Source organism: Primulina eburnea, chromosome 11 (assembly GCF_022965805.1).
Source record: "Primulina eburnea isolate SZY01 chromosome 11, ASM2296580v1, whole genome shotgun sequence".
NCBI classification, from domain to species: Eukaryota; Viridiplantae; Streptophyta; class Magnoliopsida; order Lamiales; family Gesneriaceae; genus Primulina; species Primulina eburnea.
The window spans coordinates 36,360,441-36,378,703 of NC_133111.1; the positions used below are offsets into that span (position 1 = coordinate 36,360,441).

General features: G+C 34.9%; 1 protein-coding gene and 1 long non-coding RNA gene across 9 annotated transcripts; one reads left to right on the forward strand and one right to left on the reverse strand.

Annotated features, from left to right (window-relative positions):
• Positions 1-846: 846 nt before the first annotated feature.
• LOC140805669 (sister chromatid cohesion protein PDS5 homolog D) lies at positions 847-10,882 on the reverse strand. 8 transcript variants are annotated; one of them, XM_073161927.1, is made up of 14 exons: positions 10,653-10,881; positions 10,425-10,557; positions 9,349-9,552; positions 9,040-9,221; positions 8,724-8,844; positions 8,456-8,623; positions 7,257-7,931; positions 7,099-7,170; positions 6,926-7,005; positions 2,496-2,547; positions 2,154-2,237; positions 1,983-2,041; positions 1,574-1,645; positions 847-1,414 (listed from the first exon to the last, which is right to left on the reverse strand). In XM_073161927.1, exons 2-14 carry the CDS (start codon positions 10,542-10,544, stop codon positions 1,210-1,212), a joined length of 2,094 nt encoding a protein of 697 aa, XP_073018028.1. In that variant the 5' UTR covers positions 10,545-10,557; positions 10,653-10,881; the 3' UTR covers positions 847-1,209. The 8 variants fall into 8 exon arrangements, with proteins under 8 accessions (XP_073018028.1, XP_073018027.1, XP_073018026.1 ...); XM_073161926.1 differs by having other exon boundaries at positions 8,724-8,850; positions 10,425-10,554; positions 10,677-10,880; XM_073161925.1 differs by having other exon boundaries at positions 8,724-8,850; positions 10,677-10,880.
• A 5,007-nt stretch (positions 10,883-15,889) lies between these two features.
• LOC140804934 (uncharacterized) lies at positions 15,890-17,199 on the forward strand. Its single transcript, XR_012112237.1, has 2 exons — positions 15,890-16,095; positions 16,881-17,199. It is a non-coding gene; the product is annotated as an uncharacterized lncRNA (long non-coding RNA).
• The last annotated feature ends 1,064 nt before the right edge of the window (positions 17,200-18,263 follow it).

Genomic DNA, 18,263 nt, shown 5'->3' on the forward strand with positions numbered 1-18,263 from the left:
GGTGTGTGTGAAGTATGTGTTTCGTCTGATATCCTTCTCAAAAAGAATTAGGAATTTTTATATATATATATAGATTTTAATTTGCATGTTAATTAGCTCAGGTTTTGGGCCTTTGAGTATATGAACAATTGACCTACTAATCTTAGGTAAATTAGGCTCAATAACACCTATTTAATTGAAAAATAAAAGTTTATAAAATTTAGTTTTCGAAAATAATAATTTTGATCTTTTAAAAGTCTCTCATTTGCCCAAAACCGGTTTCCCGAATAAAATCGAGCTCAACTCGTGAAATAATTTGAACTCTATCAATTTTAGAAAAAAATTAATCATATTTAATAATATTAATAAGCCTTGAAAATATTTATTGAAAATATTTTATCTTAGTCGTCCTCGGTCTGGTTTCCCCAGCTTATTATCGAATATTCGGATGAAATCCTTCCATTTCGTGAAATCGTGCACTTTAAACATTTAAGCATTTAAAATCAATTAAATACAATAAATATACAATTTAAATCATTTGCATGCACGTGATTTGCGTAAGTTGATTTTTGTACATTACAAATACACACATTGTGTGCACACATTGTGTGCACACAATATTTTTAAAATTAATTTGATATATATTTAAATGAGTATCAAAATAAAAAACTAAACTTCAATTTTGATACATGAATTAAAAAATAAATTGAAAAAAAAAAAAGAAAAAAAAACTCAAATAAGAATTGAATCTATAAATTGATGCTTATAAAATAAAAAATCTATCCGTTGAGCTACATATTACTTGCATCAAAGTTTTAACATTTTATTAATATATATAATTATTAAAACAGACAATGACATCAAAAATTAATTAATCTAACATTCTCAAACTTAATAATACATACAACATTCTGTAACGACTACACACACAGACTAGAATAACGAAAACTTTAAGAATAACTCGAGGCCTTGTGTACAACTGAACTATATTTTTCCCTTCGAGAAAGCCTAAATCACACACACAGCGCAAACGTCACACAAAACATCCCTACAAAAGAACTAAGAGTAACAGACATACAATTACAAGTAGCAGTTTCTTGTTTCAAGTTTGTACTTGACACGTACATTAGGATCAAGCAATCACCAGGTTTAAACTTATCTCGGGCCGATTCTGGCAACATTCTAGTGATTGAAATTGTCAACCTACTTTTCCATGCGTTTCCACTTTTGTTACATATTGGAGGTGTTAAGGTCAGATTCCATTTTATCAATAGATGTTTCCAATTCTTCCTTGCCGGCAAGGATATCTTCATCATGTTTTGTCGAGGCTTCTGTCTCTCTATCTTTGTTGGTAATTTCACCTTTCTGGTGGATGACATCCAATGCAGAATTATCTACGAATTCAGATTCTCCATGATGGCTTTCACTTTTCGATCTGACAGCAGACACACATGCCATTTGAACGTAATTAGTCATTTAGTTGCGACAACTGTTAAAAATTAATAATCAGACATCATATAAAAATTAGCTAGGACTAAACAACTCCCCATTACAAAATCTGTCGAAGACATTAAGTAAAGAAAGGAGAATCAACCTTTTAGTTGAGGGGGTAGCTTTCTGTTTTCTTGGGGAAAATACCCTCCTTTTCGTAGTATTTTTCTGACTCCTGCTCAATTTCATCAGAATACTTCAAGTTCCTTAACAAGTGAGGGAATAAAATGAATGACAACTCTAAGTAAAACAAGATGCATTGGCAGTTGTATTAAGAATGTGAATTGCTATCTCACCAACGCTAAACTGTACAAATATTTTTAATATATCCGCTGAATTATAAATAGGCTTTCAAGATGAGTAGTATGGGCTAGTCAGTGAAGACCAAACCCTTGAACCAATATCTAAACAAACATGTTAGGCTAGTAAACAACTTTCATACTCCAGAGTCCACACAGAAAGGAATCTTAACATCGGATGCAAAGAATGGAGCTCTAAATAATTATACTTACTTGGTGGGCCCTTTGGTATGAGATGTATGATCAGCTTCTTGTTGGCGAAGGAGGTGTGCCTATATAATTAAATATGCAAGATTATAAGGGAGGCAAGATAGAGAGAGCATAATAACAATATAAATGGAATGTATAGCACCGTTGCATCACAAAAATTTAAAAGAATCTGACTTGTCCAGGTTTCTTGTCATCGAGAATTTCCCATCTTTCTTTTCTCAGGTTCAATATTTCTTCTTCTCCATCATCATAATTAATCTACAAGACAACAGAAACTATAACCGTCAATATAGAAAACAGAAACTGTTGAAATGAATTTGGATAAATTTCCTGGGTAAATGACATGACCTGAATAACTCCTCCATTGATATGTTAATCCTTTTTTATGTTTAGGTTTGATATAAGGTTTAAATGCATAATGAGCTCAAACAAATGCTGAAGAGTTCAAAAGAAACATATAGATGGGACACATAAAAAGGATAAGAACCAGATACGAGAAGAAAGCATCTTTATCACCTTGTGCTTCTTTGAGACAGGATCAAAAGCTTTGACAGTCCCTGGGTAAAACCTGCATGCAAGAACCTTGATTAAACTCATGTTTTACACATGGAGAATGAGTAAATAATGGGACATAATATGCCAAACAAGATAAGACACGTTCAATTTCCAGCCACTCTGGATAAAGAGTCTCCTATTTACAGAATAATGAACAAGAATTACATTTTCAATCAAAATTAGCAATACTCCTACCCGCAGTATCATAAAAAAAGAATAATATTTTCAATCAAATTAGCGATATCCTCACCGTGCTTCAATGAGTGGTAGTCCACCAAATAATATGCTATGAAATAGAAATATTTTACATTAAAATTTTCATGTACATTCTTATACAATTTCATATTAGAGCATACAGAAAATATATAATTTTTATAAGAAAATTTTACAAGATGATTAATTTTCACTTTAATGAAAAAAGTAATTTGGAATATGCAAATATAAGATAACACATATACTAATCAAATGAGCTAATACTATACCGAACTTCTGGGGGCTGCATTTCTATCCTGCAAACCGATTATTTATCTTGGCTCTACTTCACAACCGCAGTATTGCTGACACAATGTATTGTTAGTGGATTCTATTTTTTGATGTTATGGTTAGTGCTGCGTATTTTCCACTCGCAAGCGCACGGTTGTCAACTTTTAATATATGGGAGTAAAATATCGTTCCCACGAAGGGTATGTAAAAGTATATCAGTGTTTGTAATTAAAATAATAATGACTTTATTCAGAAAAATCAATAACAGGTTTGGTTTACTTAGAACGAATAAATTAAAAATAGCTAATAATCTAATCACCGAATTGGAAAAATATCAATGAGAGAGAATATCTAGAGGAGTGATTACACTTGGTTTCCACGATAACCATTCCTGGTTGCATTTATATTCATGAATTCCAAAAGTTTAACAGCCAAGAACACTTAATTATTTTATTTCCCATTTCTCAAGTGACGAATAAATTGTATCATTCAAACTTTGATTTAAACATTTTTAATAAAAATCTAAATTCAAATGATATATTCAAACGATGATCTTACCTAGGCCTCGCTAAAGTTATGCGCCTTCCGAGCAACATAAACATTTAACGTTGTGTCTCTAATGATCTATAATTCTAGTCTCTCTCGGGTTGTAGAATTAATCAGATAACAAACAATTTTTGACCGGTAAATTGAAAGCGATAAGAACTAGAAAACACAATTAAACCAAAAATAATTCAACCATATAAACAACTGAGTCAGAATTATCGTGTCAACAAAGCTAAGTCATCCACTAGAATGGAAAAGTTAGTTCATAGCGAAATCTAAACAAAAACCACGCATGTTTGAAAGTCTAGATATCTCAAACACAAGAAATTAAAGACGAAAGAATTAGATAACAAATCAGAAGTGGCGTCTCTGCCCCCTGATTCGTCGTTCTTCGTCGTTGCAATCAAGTCTTGCACTCCAATTCTTCGTCTCGTGCGTGTGTGCTCTGCATTTCTCTCACGTTGTTTCGAAGAAACAACGCCGTCCTTTTTGTTCTAGGTTTTCTCCCATTTATTCACGCGTGGTGGCTCTAAGTTGGTTTCTGCACGCCCCTTGCGCGCGGGTGCGCGTGATCCGGCGCTACCGCACACAAGCTGCTGGAGTACTGCGTCTACCTTGCGCGCGCGGCTGCTGCAACTCTGCACGCACGGTTGCGCGTGTTCTGGCACCGCTGCGCAAATTCTTCTATTTTTCTTGCATCAATGTTCATGTACATCTTTTTCTCCATTCCTGTATTGACATTCAAAACAACCCAAAAACGCACAATTTCGTTCGAAACTAACACAATTCAAATGGATTCTTGTATAAATTAAGTGCAAGAATTGCACTTATCAAATCTCTCAAACTTGAACTTTTGCTAGTCCCAAACAAAATAAAAATAAAAATTTACTCAATAATTAAAGCTAACAACTATCAGTTATGGATATGCAATCATAGACCTTGGCCTCCGACTTATCCATTTTTATGTGATTCACAATTACTCAAGAGTCACGTGCGTGCTTGATGTTTCAATGTTCATTTACCCAATCGAATGCTCAAATAGATTCACAACACCCACTCGCCTTATAAACTCAAGAAATCTTTAGTTCAACTCAACCCACACTTCATTAAGATGTAAATCCACTTACACAAATCACAAAGGACTTTAACGGTGATTATTTGGCTTATAAGATATTCAACACAAGTATACTTGTTAACCATGTTTAAAGTTCATACTTGCTAACCATGTTTCTCAGGTATCCATAAGCTTGACTTGAACAACTTTTCCCCACTAATATATTGGATAAATGTGACAAGGTTAATAGGTCTTGTAGGCTTATAATGTTAGGCTACGACTATACAATAAAGGGTATGAAAATCAAAATTTGAGAGAAATATTTGAATTCATGATTTTTACGCATTTTCATTGTTATTTCATTCACCATCCACTTCTTGTTTTCTTATCATTCACATCATCCATTTCCCATATTTTTCTTCTTCAATACTTTTGATTCATTCTTTTCATTGTTTTTCTTCTTTCTGTTTCTTTTTCAACACCTTTATACACATTTGTTTTTCTTTTTCTTTACAAGGAGTGGTTGAATCATTTCAGCAACCTAGATCATCAATGTGTTTACAAAAGTGTCAGTTAATATCATGTGAGAATTACTAAAAATCAGACCTCCATTGTCGATTTAGCATCACATGTATGTAAATTGTCTTTAAGCAACGATAGCATCAACAAATATGACAGTGCAAAAACAAATGTGACTCCCAAGTTATCATTACCACATATATGCTTCAGAACTACAATTTCATTTTCATCATTGGCCACACAATGACTTATACATGACTTTTTTCCAACGATTTTTTTAGCTACCTATATATAAAATTACTCAACCCCCCCCCCCCCCCCCCCCGAACTTACAGTATGCATTGTCCTCAATGTATAAATCAAAAGAGCGAGACAACACATACCTCATGGAGGAGTGTTAGAACTCGTTGCCCCAATCATCATCCGCGGCATCTTCAACTTCCTCGTCCATGGCCTGCGGTGGTGGGATGTCTGGTGGTGGATATTGTGGTGGCCAAGCTCGTGGCGGTAAAAAAGCTGCATCATCAGGCCCAATCAGTGGAAAACGCTAGGCTAGCACCGACGTGAAGCCCATCATAAAAAACATGAAAGCATTTGTCTTTTGTCGGTGCTCTGTCAGCTCTTGGCGCTGAGTGCGCATGTCTTGTTCCATTCGGAACACTATTTCTCGCAAACTTGCTCTGCGGATCGGTGGAAGTGGTGATTCATAGCGGTCTCTGGCTCGCTGGTTATAGGCCGCCCACCGCCCTGGCAACCTGTCTTTCGATCTCTCTTACTCCGCGCCTGGGGTTTTCAGCAGAAACTGTAATAGGTCCCTTGGCTTTGAGAACCTTTTCATCCGCTCCCCATGTCACACCAGCACGATGACATAACTCAGTGATAATGTGTGGGCAAGGAAGACTGACAGTGATAAGTTGCACGCATGATGGACCCATGAATTATCTTTCCTAGGTCTACTGTCTTTCCTGTCATGATGGCGTAGACCAATGCCACCTTATCTTTTGTGATTTCGGTTTGATGAGATGATGGCATGATTCTTGCTAGGATGAACGAGGCCCAACTTCTTGGGTCACGGAGGAGTTCAAATTTCTTCAGAGCGACCGCAACTCCTTGACTCAATCTCCACTCCGCACCATCAATGCACAATTCCCGGATCATGACATCATAATCTACCGTGCCGGCCGTGTCTTCTGTGTACTCATCGTGATCGAAGCCAGGTAGATTATAGATTGAATTTATGGTTTTCGAGTCAGAAGCCACCAATTTTCCTCGCACCAATACCTTATAGTCCTCGTGTCTCACTCCCAAGTTTGCGTAAAATTCCCGGACTATAGAGACGACAGCTGGCGGTGATTGGGCGAGCTCCCCCTTTGATTTTTTCCTTGGCGAGATGATGTTCAATAATATTCCACCACTTTCAAAATCAAATATAGAGCACTACTCCACCCAAATCACTTAATTGCTTGAAATTAGTGCAAACAATGACAAATGGAAGAATTTTTCACCTTGAAGGAAGAAATTGACTGGAGAGGGGGGACGGCGGCGCAGAATTGCGGCAGCATGGGATTGATTCCAAGTACAAAGAATTCAGGGGAAATGTTTACAAAGAATTGAGGGGAAAAAGTTATGTTTATTTTGGGCATGGGCATGGGCATGGGTAGGAGATTTACGTTATTCAAACACCAAATACACTTTATTCAAGGACAAACTGAGAACATTTGAAAGCGTGACAACAAAATGTAATCACGACCAAATTAAAACATAAAACTAACTCAGCATTAGTACGTACGCTTTATCCATCGGCCACCAAACTTGTATCCTCAAATTAACTACTTCCTCCCCATAATCAACACGTGATCCTTTGGACATCTGGATTGTCAGCACATGTTTAAAAATAATAATGAGAGTAAGAATTACAAATGATATTTGAATTTTAAACCTTATCATAAAATATGACAGTACCTTCTCTGTTTTTGAAGGCAAATTCCTTGGATGCTTGGCTCTTGAAGCTCCAGAAACAGGAGACTCTACCATCTGAGTCACAAGAATAATTAAAAATTGAAGAACTTTATGGGCCAGAAGGCTAAAGCCCACAACAATCAAAGACCTAGTTTAATTACCTTGTCCAAGATATCTTCTGACTCGTGTTTTTGGGTATTAATTCTAAGTTTTCCTATTATCTCGGTGTCAAGGTCCTCTTCCTTTTTTGCTTTAATGATTCTCGATCCAGAAATATTCTTCTTGTCAGTCCCCATTGAGGCGCTGGAACCTTTCTCCTTCACTGCAGTTCGCAAGATCCTGCTTTTTGGTGTTGAAGTCAATTCTAGATTACTGCCCTGGGTAACTATACTCTCTTTCACCTTTGACCGACCCCTTCTGCGAAGACTTCCTTCATTAGCAGAATCATATTCTTTACGTGAAGAATAATTAAGCTCGCTCGCATTTCCAGGTTTGGATGCCAAAGCCAAGTCATTGTCACTCTCGACATTACATGATACTTCACAAGAATCCTTGCCTTCATGCCCCTCCCTTGGTTTTATAAAGGATTTAGGTTTTCTGCCTCTTTTTCGTGTAGCTCGATTATCCATTTCTGTTTGCAACATTTCTGCAGCAGCCACCTCTTTATTATCAGATCCTGCGTAATTATCAGCAGGTTGCTCATTTCCACTGTCTTCCTTGTTTAAAGGAGAACTATCTTCCAGCTCGGTCTTGGAAAGTCCATCTAACTTGGATATACCAGCACTGGACAGACCAATTTCAGTAGTTTTACCGGCTGATGCAGCTTCCTTTGCCACCTGATTCACAGAAGAAGATATGAATAAAAATACAGGTTGTTACACGCTACTGATTTACATGATTTTGTCCAAAAGGAAAAATAGACAGTGTAATTATCTAAATAAGTTGCCTAAACAGTAGATGTGACGAGTCTTTTGTTTTCTCAAGCAGACAACATAGTTTTAATAGAATTTCGTTTTTAAAATCACCAATGAATGACCTCGTCCATAGCTAGAAGGGGAACATCACGGCAATTCATATTAGCAAGGATGGAAAATTATTAATTTTGTTTTGAAGGACAGAAAAATATTCCCGAAAAATACACACAACTAAGGCCATATATTTTTACATGACCATGGACAAGCTACGTCAAGATACTTTTGAAATTTGATAAATACAAGAGGATATTTGGTTGCTCATCTCTATTCAAAAGTTCCCTCAACTCCCGTTAATCATATATGGTTTACTAAACTTTCTCAATCAGTACCAAGGCAATGTAAGACCATTTTTAATTCAAAAAGATGTGCAGAAAATAGAAGCAAACCATGTTATTTCCATTAGACAAATCCTCAGAAAGAGAAGAAAAAATCTCAGCATAATCATCAACGTCAAGATTCATTGTCTCCACAGCTTCTCTAAGACGTGGCTCGAGTTTTGTTCTGCATTTTTTAAAGACAGTTTTCCCCAACTCGAACGAAACAGGTGAAATATTCTGAAGCAAAGAAACAATGTAAACACCATTGACAAATGGAATAACAATAATATGGTATCAAAGTATAGTTTGCAATAAAGACCAAGAAGAGAAGAACTACCTCACAGTCCTTCCTAACACTAGTTAAGAGAGGCATCAGAAGTTCCAGTGAAATTTCATCACTTTCTTCTATCACCAAAATCATTATCATTTCCATGTATTTCAAGATATTCGGGGGTTGACTGCACCTTCAATGGAATGAAAAAATCATCTAACAGGCATTGCCAAAAGAAAGGGCTAAAACCATGTCAAACAATTATCACACAGTAACACCAATTGTCACAGGAGAATTGTTTAAAAGCTTGGCCTCATAAACAGGGCACGTAAATACCAACCTTTTCAAGCAAAAGGTAATACATCCTTATTCGAGGACTCACCTGATGGTAGAAAAAAACAGTTGGAACATCTCCAAAACCAGGGCATCACAATCTATATCCAGCAGTATCAGGCATGATCTCACTTTAGCTACAGTTTCAAGAATCTGTGCGGCTCTAGAATAATTAGGACCTGACTCACAGGGCAGCTGCTTGAATGCAATCATGAACAATCGGAAAACTTCCTGTATAAACAACCAAAAGCCAGTCGCTTCATATATAAATTTGGCATCTTCAGCGAAAAAAGAATGAGAAAAGGATAATATGGGCACCACACTAACATGACAGATAAACCGACATGTATCCGCATACCTTCATTTCATCATCACTATATGGAGGATTCGGAGCAGTTATTCTTGTAAGTTCATTAATACAAGATGCAACAGCTACTTGAACATTTACATCTACATGCCTCAAGAGGTCATCAGTAACCAATGCCTTCATCACCGGAAGAAGTGCATCCCCTGTAGACCTAGGTGGCTGTTGGCGTACCTTGATTAAAAGTTTCTCAGCTTTCTGAAAGAAATAGAAAATATTCATTATATATTAACAAGATAAGGTTCACGTTGATGGATGGAAAAACAATTAAGGCAATGCGTAGGGTTAGTGACACATGTATACAAGATCACAGTCAATTTGATGCTTCCAAGATGGAATATTTTAAGCTAATGTGTTTAGGGCTCACACTCACGCTATCTGTCAAACAAGGTTTTGCTTGAAAAGATTTAGAAAACATAAAGAGATCAACTTCGCAAAGATATTCAGGATATTAAACAAATATAGGTTGCACAAACAGGATGCGACGTAGGGATATAACAACTTAAAGAATGTATCTCCATTATAGAAAAATGTACAAATCTAGTTAATCATTTTAGCGAATACATCTTGCATCACACAAACTCATTTAGATGCATCAAGTTCATCAACACAGCGCATTAATTACTTATCAAGAAAAATGTAGTCAGGAACCCAGAGAAAGTAATATGAATGACCAAAGCTTGCTGTCCCAATTCGAAACTAAAGCTTAACAAAATGTAGACGGCCTATACAGTCATCAAACAGAAAAGAATTGGGAATTCATAGGTACGACTCGTGCGAGGCATAAAAAAGAAAGAACTCAATCGACGGTACTTAAGCTAACTAGACAAACAGAAGAGACCAAACCAAAAAAAAGTCACGATGAAAGTGAATAAAATTCAAAAAAAATCGCTGATTCAACTGACATTTTCACAAAACGTTTCGCTGCATGTGCATATAACTATAGATTTTGACATTTAAAGGCATCCCGCACAAATCTGTCCCTCTGTCTGAATGAAACGGAGACTTAAAAAATCCTCACAATCAAAGCCACTGTGCACAAGAGCAGGCCAAAAAAAGTGAATTTATACCTGAAGAAGGCTAAGAAGCTCATCGATGGAAGACGAAAGAATGAGAAGCCTACTCCCAGCATCGATGAGCTCATCTTCAAGCTGTTTCTGCGATGCATCATTATATGTAGAAGAACCCATAACTTTACTCCTGCTTCAAAGAGAGAGAAGGCAACAAAACTTCAAGAATTCTACCCACAACCCTCTGGCTAAAAAATTCAGTAGCAAGTACAGTAATCCAGTAAATACAATGATGATATACGAGAGAAATGCCGGTTTTGGGCGAAATATTCAGCGTTTACAGCCAGCCCTCTTTGAAATCCATCCAGGTTCCGCCTCGCTACACAGATTTCCAACGGTTATCGGCTCTCGACTCAAGTGAACCTCTCCTGTGTCCGGATCGTTTCGTTATTATTCTATTATTATCAACAGAATCTAGGTTTTGATTCTCACTCCCAATTTCCTTTTAACAGTTCATGTTTGGGGCCTGAGACTGGCAGTGTCAGCAGAATGTCTAATGACTTGATTGCCCTTGGATGAGTTGGAACTATCACCATTTTTTTTTATTAGAAATTTCTTTATTTTTTTCAACAAATTTGAATTTTATGTACTTTTAATCAAAAGATTTCTTATTTCTTACTACATAGAAACCATAAACACTTTGATCGTAGACTTCTTTAAAACTCATGATGAGTGCTTTTTATAGGTCATGCATGAAATCGCAGCATAGTGTAAATAATCTATGATCAAGCGACGTGGATCATGATTCAGTTATTAGTTCTAACTCCCACATAACTAAGAAATTAAATTAGGAATTTGACGGAAATCGTAGAAGAGAAATTCATGTACAACAACAAAAATAATTGCGTTATTATGAATTGGGTTCACCATCTTTTACCATTAAAAATGAAATTAAAAGTTGAAGGAATTATATTAAAAACTAAAAAAATTTATGTGACTGATAACTGAAAATAAACGAACTATGATGAACTTGAATAAATGAGATTTGCAGCAGCTTGATTCTAATGGGCTTTGTAACAAAATTTGAGTCCAACAAATGTCTCCCCTAGGCAATTGATTTTTAAGTCATTTTGCCTAAATAAACAATTCTTCCAGCCCACTCCAGTTTTATTATGAGGTGTCCAAAACCCAAATCTTGACTTCACACTGCTCCATCTCATTGATACATTTCTCTAAAATTTAGCATAAGCTCAATCTCAAATCCTCATTTTTCTTCAAATTTTATGGCAACAATCCTCCACCTTAAATTCTTTCACTCAATAGTCCTTTTTTTACCGATAGAACCTTTTTCATAATTTTCATAGCACAAAACTAAAATCGTGTAAGAGAGAAAAATTTTAAGTGGGGTGTATTCAATTCAGAGTTTTGATGACTTTTAATGACTTTTTTAAATGATAGACTTTTATGGATTTGATAAATTTTCATTGACTTTTATGGAATCTCACAGATTTATAAACAGATTTATGTGGATTTATGTAGATTTTTTTGCAAGACTTTTATAGACTTTTGTAGATTTTTTTAATAGAATTTTATAAATTTTGTACTTAACTATAACATGTGATTTTTTATTAGTTTCTTTGAACCAATAATTAATTGACATATATAACATATTCAATTTGAAATTATTTTTAATATTTATATTAATAAATAAATTTACTTATTTAAAAGTTAAATTGTTTAATCCTTACATGTATATATATGTGGGTTTATAAATTTACTTATTTAAAAGTTAAATTGTTTAATTTGAAAAGGTAAACTTTTTTGCTTTAATTTTTTGTAAATTTTTAAGTATTAGTTAAGATCATTAATATTGTTAGCATAGTCCGATTTAAGTTTTTTTAAAAACATTATAAATTATTTTTATTTTGGAATATTAAACTGTCCTAATTAGCGACGCGTTAAAACAGCTCACTATTAGCGACGGTGTTTAACAGACCTCGCTAATGCGACTTTTAACAGACCGTCGCTAATTAGCACGGTTTAATTTTCCATAAAATAAAAAAATATTTTAATATTTTAAAAAAAAAAATTAAATTTATTATGGAAATAGTGCGACAATTAGCCCGGCTTTTAAAACTCGCTAATGTTTACCGTTTTCACAAGTCACGTTACTTAACTCAGGATAACGGTAGGGACCAATTCGGAATATTTTTGAAAATTGAGGATTATTAATCAAAAATCACAGGGCTGAAACGGAACGGTTAACGAAAGGCGAAATGGGCCTTATCCGCACAAATGCTTAGAAGTTTTCTATGACCTTCATGCTGCTCTTGCACTCAAGCTGTTTTAAATTTTGTGTGAATGGGTTTTGTATGTCCAACTTTATGAATTACCTCATAATTTGTTGATTCAATAGCTTTGAAACTTGAAGCTATGTTTTGAAACATTCTGTTTGTGGATATCATCATATTCCAATTGCTTGAATTTCTTGTTGACTTTAAGATCATCATTTTTCAATGGAATTCTCTTGGGCTTTACTAATAATACTCAGTAAATTGGCTTCTTAATATAGCTGCACGATAAAGCCTAATTCAATTTTATGCATTTTATTTTTGTAGTAGAAGACTCCTCTAATGCAATGAAATCCCCAGCAACTTGACCTAAGATACCAAAGCCTTTTTGATTCAGCCAGTGCCTCCACTGCTCGTTGATAATTTGGAAGAGGCTCGGAGGAGTAACCCTTGGAAATTTTTCGTGTATTCTCATTCATGTCGAGAGAGGGACGCCCCAAAGGCCAAAATGGACCACCCTAGTAGCCCTGAGGCAAAAAAAAAAAAAAAATTAGAAGTAAAAACAGAGAGGAAAGGCTAGGGTTCTTCACATTATTATCAAATAGTCCCCAAACATCCATAGTCACTTCTAATCGAAGGCATATTCGAGTTCTACACAGAATTTGCAACTTAGGGCTATAAGTTTTCCTTCAAAATCATAAGTTCATGCTTTGTAAACCATAGAATATGGGCAATTTTCAAGATTTACATGGAAATAATTTATATTAATTGATGTTAGTATAATTTTGAAAGACTGGTCAAGAAAAATACTCCAACAAGCGTATTTAATCTTTGAGTAAGTTGAACTTACTCTTCGATGTAATATATGAACATAGTATATATTTCAATGAATTTCATCATGATTTGCAAAGATTCATGCTATTTGATGATATATACTTGTATTATGTATTTCTATAAAGATTCATAGTACAACTATCATTGTTATATTGATATAAATGCATCTTGCAAGTAAATGGTATGCCATGGAAATGAAAGCAATTTATATGGTAAAATGAGCTTGTTGATGAATGAATATGAGTGGTTAATACCTGAAAGATGAAAGTCCCACCGAATTTATTGGCCAATCATGGTTACATACATGGATGGTACAGTCCATCCCAGTAGCCTATGAGAGTCATGGATAATATGATCAGCAATAGTAGTATATGAACACATTGTATTTGATCAACCACATTAGCTTATAAATATCATATAATTTGAAAATTGTTTTCATGTTATAAATGTACTAAGTCTCCAAGAATTAATAGTTTGATAATGAATTGAATAGTATGCTCTTTCTTTGCATATTTATACGTACAAAGCCCAATTATAAACAAGATTTGCATATTTATATGTACAAAGCTCTTTCTTTGATTGTAAATTGGGTATTAAGTTGTATTCTAATTTAAACTGCTGATTGTATTATTAGATATACCAAAATATAGGAAAACTTTGCGAGATTGTTATAGAATGAAAATAAAATTTTAAAATCATTTTCCCTTACCCTGGTTTATCCTACGATTTATATATTAGTTCGTCAAACTCTATTTTAAATATGAAATCAAGTAGAAGTATGGTTACGACATAGGAGAAGGTGTTACAATATCCCATTTGTTGGAGTATTCTCACGGCGCTATCATCCATTCCAATTCGAACCGAACCAATACCTTTAATCTTGCACGATTTGTTATTCCTTAAGGACCTGTTTGGTATGAATGTTTGGAGTAAGATTATGGTTTAATCACATGTTTGTATGGTTTTTGGGAGAGAAATAACAATGGGCCCGTGAAAAAATCTCTGTAGATTGGGGAACATCCATCCTTACAGGCCCAAGTATTATTAATCTCAATATGTACAGTTAATTTGACAGAACATAAAAATTACCTTATTAACCTGTGCCCTACCAATAAAACTCATCTTTTCTAATTTCTTCAATACAGCCAACCCAAAAAAAACGGAACAGAGAAGAAATTGTGTCCAAGCTTTACGATTCACGATTCGATCGGCTGTGTGCAACTGAGATTTGATCTTATTTTTGTTGAAGTTAAAAATCAGTTTTTTCGCCATCCGTTTCATCTTTGTCGTGAAAAACATATTTGTTAATTTCATTATATTGACTATTTTTGGTGTGAATGTCTTCGTTATAAATGTTTGCCTTGAAATTTAGTTTTATGTACTGTACTCGATTCAAATAGTATCTATATGCATATTTTCTTTGAAAATTATTTTGAGATGCATAGTACTTGCTTAAATAAATACTTATGATAAACAAATGTCTTGAAACAAAATATGTTCTTATCACGTTCCATGAGGGCTTATATTCATTCTTCGAGAAGGGAAATTGTGATAGGATTTGAGTCCTTTTTTGTATTTATGATGATTTAACCTATTAATCCAAGAAAGAATGTTGTTTTTGTCATGTAAAATCTAAAATTTCCGACCAAGAACACCATGTTGTTTCTGTGAGTGAATTAACATTTTCTACTGCATTTTACTTTTATATTGTTGTTTTAAAGCTTATTTTGTTGTCATTTCTCGAGATAAGATAGCAAGATGGACGTTAGACGTAGAAACATTATGCTTTTTGTGTTGCTGCATCAAATGTTGTGCCGGTCTTTTCTGCTTTTATATCTTTTAATACGACATCGGAATGGATTACTCGCAAAGCAACGTCACGAACCTCGTAGAAAACCAGGCTCGTACACCATGACAACAGAATTAATGCACATATGAGCCATTTGCATAGGATTATCGAATTAGGTGATGTTCAATGTGTCGTAAACTTGAGAATGAATCGGAATGCATTTTCCCGATTGTGTTACTTGGTTAGTACTGAAAGGAATTTAGAACTTTCAAGTACCATTGGAGGGTTGGTAGAATCGAGATACGTAAGAATTGAAGAAAAGGTGGATATGTTTCTGTCTATCTTGGGTCATCATAAGAAAAATCGAGTGATTGGTCATGATTATCAACGTAGTGGACATACTATCAACACACATTTCCACGAAGTTATTCTATCTATTCTCAAATTACATCAGATATTGTAGTGAAGCCTACCCCTCTGGATGATAATTGCAGTAACGAAAGTTGGAAATGTTTCAAGGTAATATATCGATTCATTAATTTGTTTAACGAAAAATATGATATTTTGTTGTTAGTTTAATTTTCTTTCAATTACAGTTGACATAATTTGGATGGAACATTTATAACTATACATGTACCAACAAGAGATAAGGCCAAGTACCGGACCAGAAAAAGTAATATTTTGGTTAATGTTTTGGGGGTTTGTGATCGCAATATGAACTTTATTTATGCGCTTACTGGGTGGGAGGGATCCACAGCAGATGCTAGAGTTCTAAGAGATGCATTGACTCGTAATGATTCACTGAAAGTTCCCAGAGGTGATATAATCCCTATTTTTTTTATTTTGTGTTGCATTAGAATAATATAAATTTTAGAACTAGGTTTCATAAATATTTGAACCATAATATGCCCTTGTAACACAAGCTGTTATTACATATGTGACAATGGGTACGCAAATGTCAAGGGATTCTTAACTCCGTACAGGCGAGTAAGATATCATAGGGATGTTTGGGGAAAGCGTGCATTCAGACCACAAAATTACGAGGAGCTTTTCAATTGGAGGCATTCTCAAGCTTGCAACGTTATTGAAAGAGCGTTTGGGTTGTTGAAAAAGAGATGGGCTATCCTTCTTAGTCTATCATTCTACCCGCTCAAAACACAAAACATAATTATAATGGCTTGCATTCTATTACACAACTTCATTCGTTCACAGTTGTCAACTGATCCTATGGAAGAAGTCGATGGGGATGTTGGTAGTCCAGGTCATGACGCCGATGATGATTTCATTACTAGTTTTGAGTCCTCCGGTGAATGAGATACTTGGAGAGAGAACTTTGCATTGTCAGTGTGGAGCAACTAATAATAATTAATGGAATGTTGTATTTCAAACCTTAGTGATATTACTCTGCAAGACATATATTACTGTCTTTTGTGGATTCTTTTGTTACGCGCTTTAATTTGTGATTGAAATTTATTTCACATTATGTATGTATGCATCTAATACACGATAATTTTGTTATTATGTTTCTTTTAAATTCGTATGTCATGTGCTGATTTAATTTTAACATGGTTGACATAGCTTTTTTTCTTAGCACATGTTTAGGTTATGGACAGTGGCGCAACTTCGGGGAGTGTGGTTGGGAAAGGAATCAAAGCTGACAAAACGCGACGTACTTGGAGCGCACATGAACAAGAAGTTATAATTGAAGCCATAAAAGACGTTATCAGTAAGGGATGGAAAAGTGATAATGAATTCAAAGCTGGGTACTTAACTTTATTGGAGAATTCTATGCGTGCAGCACTTCCAGGGACAAAATTACGTGGAAACCCATATATTAACTCAAAAATACATGTGTGAAAGAAAACACGTGGTATTTTGTTGACTATATTAAGCAAAAGTGGAGTTGGGTGGAATGATACTGCTTCAAGGTAATTTTTTATAGTCAAATTCATTTATTTTAACAATACCATGTATTTCATTTCGCCTTTAACTCTTGTAGGCAGATCCAAGCGCACGACCCATGAGATCGAAGCAGCGGAATCATTACCATGATTGGTGTGAAATTTTGGAAATGGCCGAGCAACAAGTGAACAAGCAAAGACCTTCGCAGCAGCTGTCCACGATGTCCTCAACATGAACTATGAGGTAATTAATGACACAATTGTGATCACAAACAATATATTTAATGCTAGTGAAGATGCTGGTATCTGTAACACAAACCCCTTCCTCAAAACCAAGTGTAGTTGTCACATCCAAGAATAAGAAACGCAAGCAAGTGAATGCCGATGACGACACTATAGTTGAAGCCATCAACCATCTCGCTGACATAACAAAAGACACAATGAAAGATTTGATCAAACAATTAGCAACAGAGGAAAATATAGCCAATGCTGACGAGAAGGTGTTGGATACGTTGCAGGGGATACCAGAGCTTGCAGAAGACGAGAAAGTACATGTTGCTGAGTTGTTGGTTGACAACCATGCCAAGTTGTCATTTTTCTTGCGCCTTGGTGACAAAGGCAAGCTAAGTTTAGCAAAGAGGCTTCTGGCTGGAGATTAATGGATTGAATTAGTGAAACTGTATTTTTGTTGGTAAGATGTCTTTTTGGAACTTTGGTATGTTTTTGGTGGGTAAGCTTAGCCAACAGGCTAGTGTAATTGTTTAGATGCCTTTTTGGATTCCTTATGTATGTAAGACAAGATATATTTTGATCTTTAGTATTTTTTTTGGTTGAATTCTATGGTGTATTACTATTATGATAATTTTGGTAATTGCTGATATTAGTTGGATATGCTTTGGGTTTGTAGGTGATGAATCGTAATATAAGAACTATGATGAAAGTTATCTATGTCATGTTATTTAAATTTATCCCTTTATATTATTTTGAGATTCTAATGTTGATGAATCGTGTATGTAAATGAGCTTCATTTTGCGTAATATAATGAGCTTATGCAAATATAAGTATTTTTCCCCAGCACACAAAA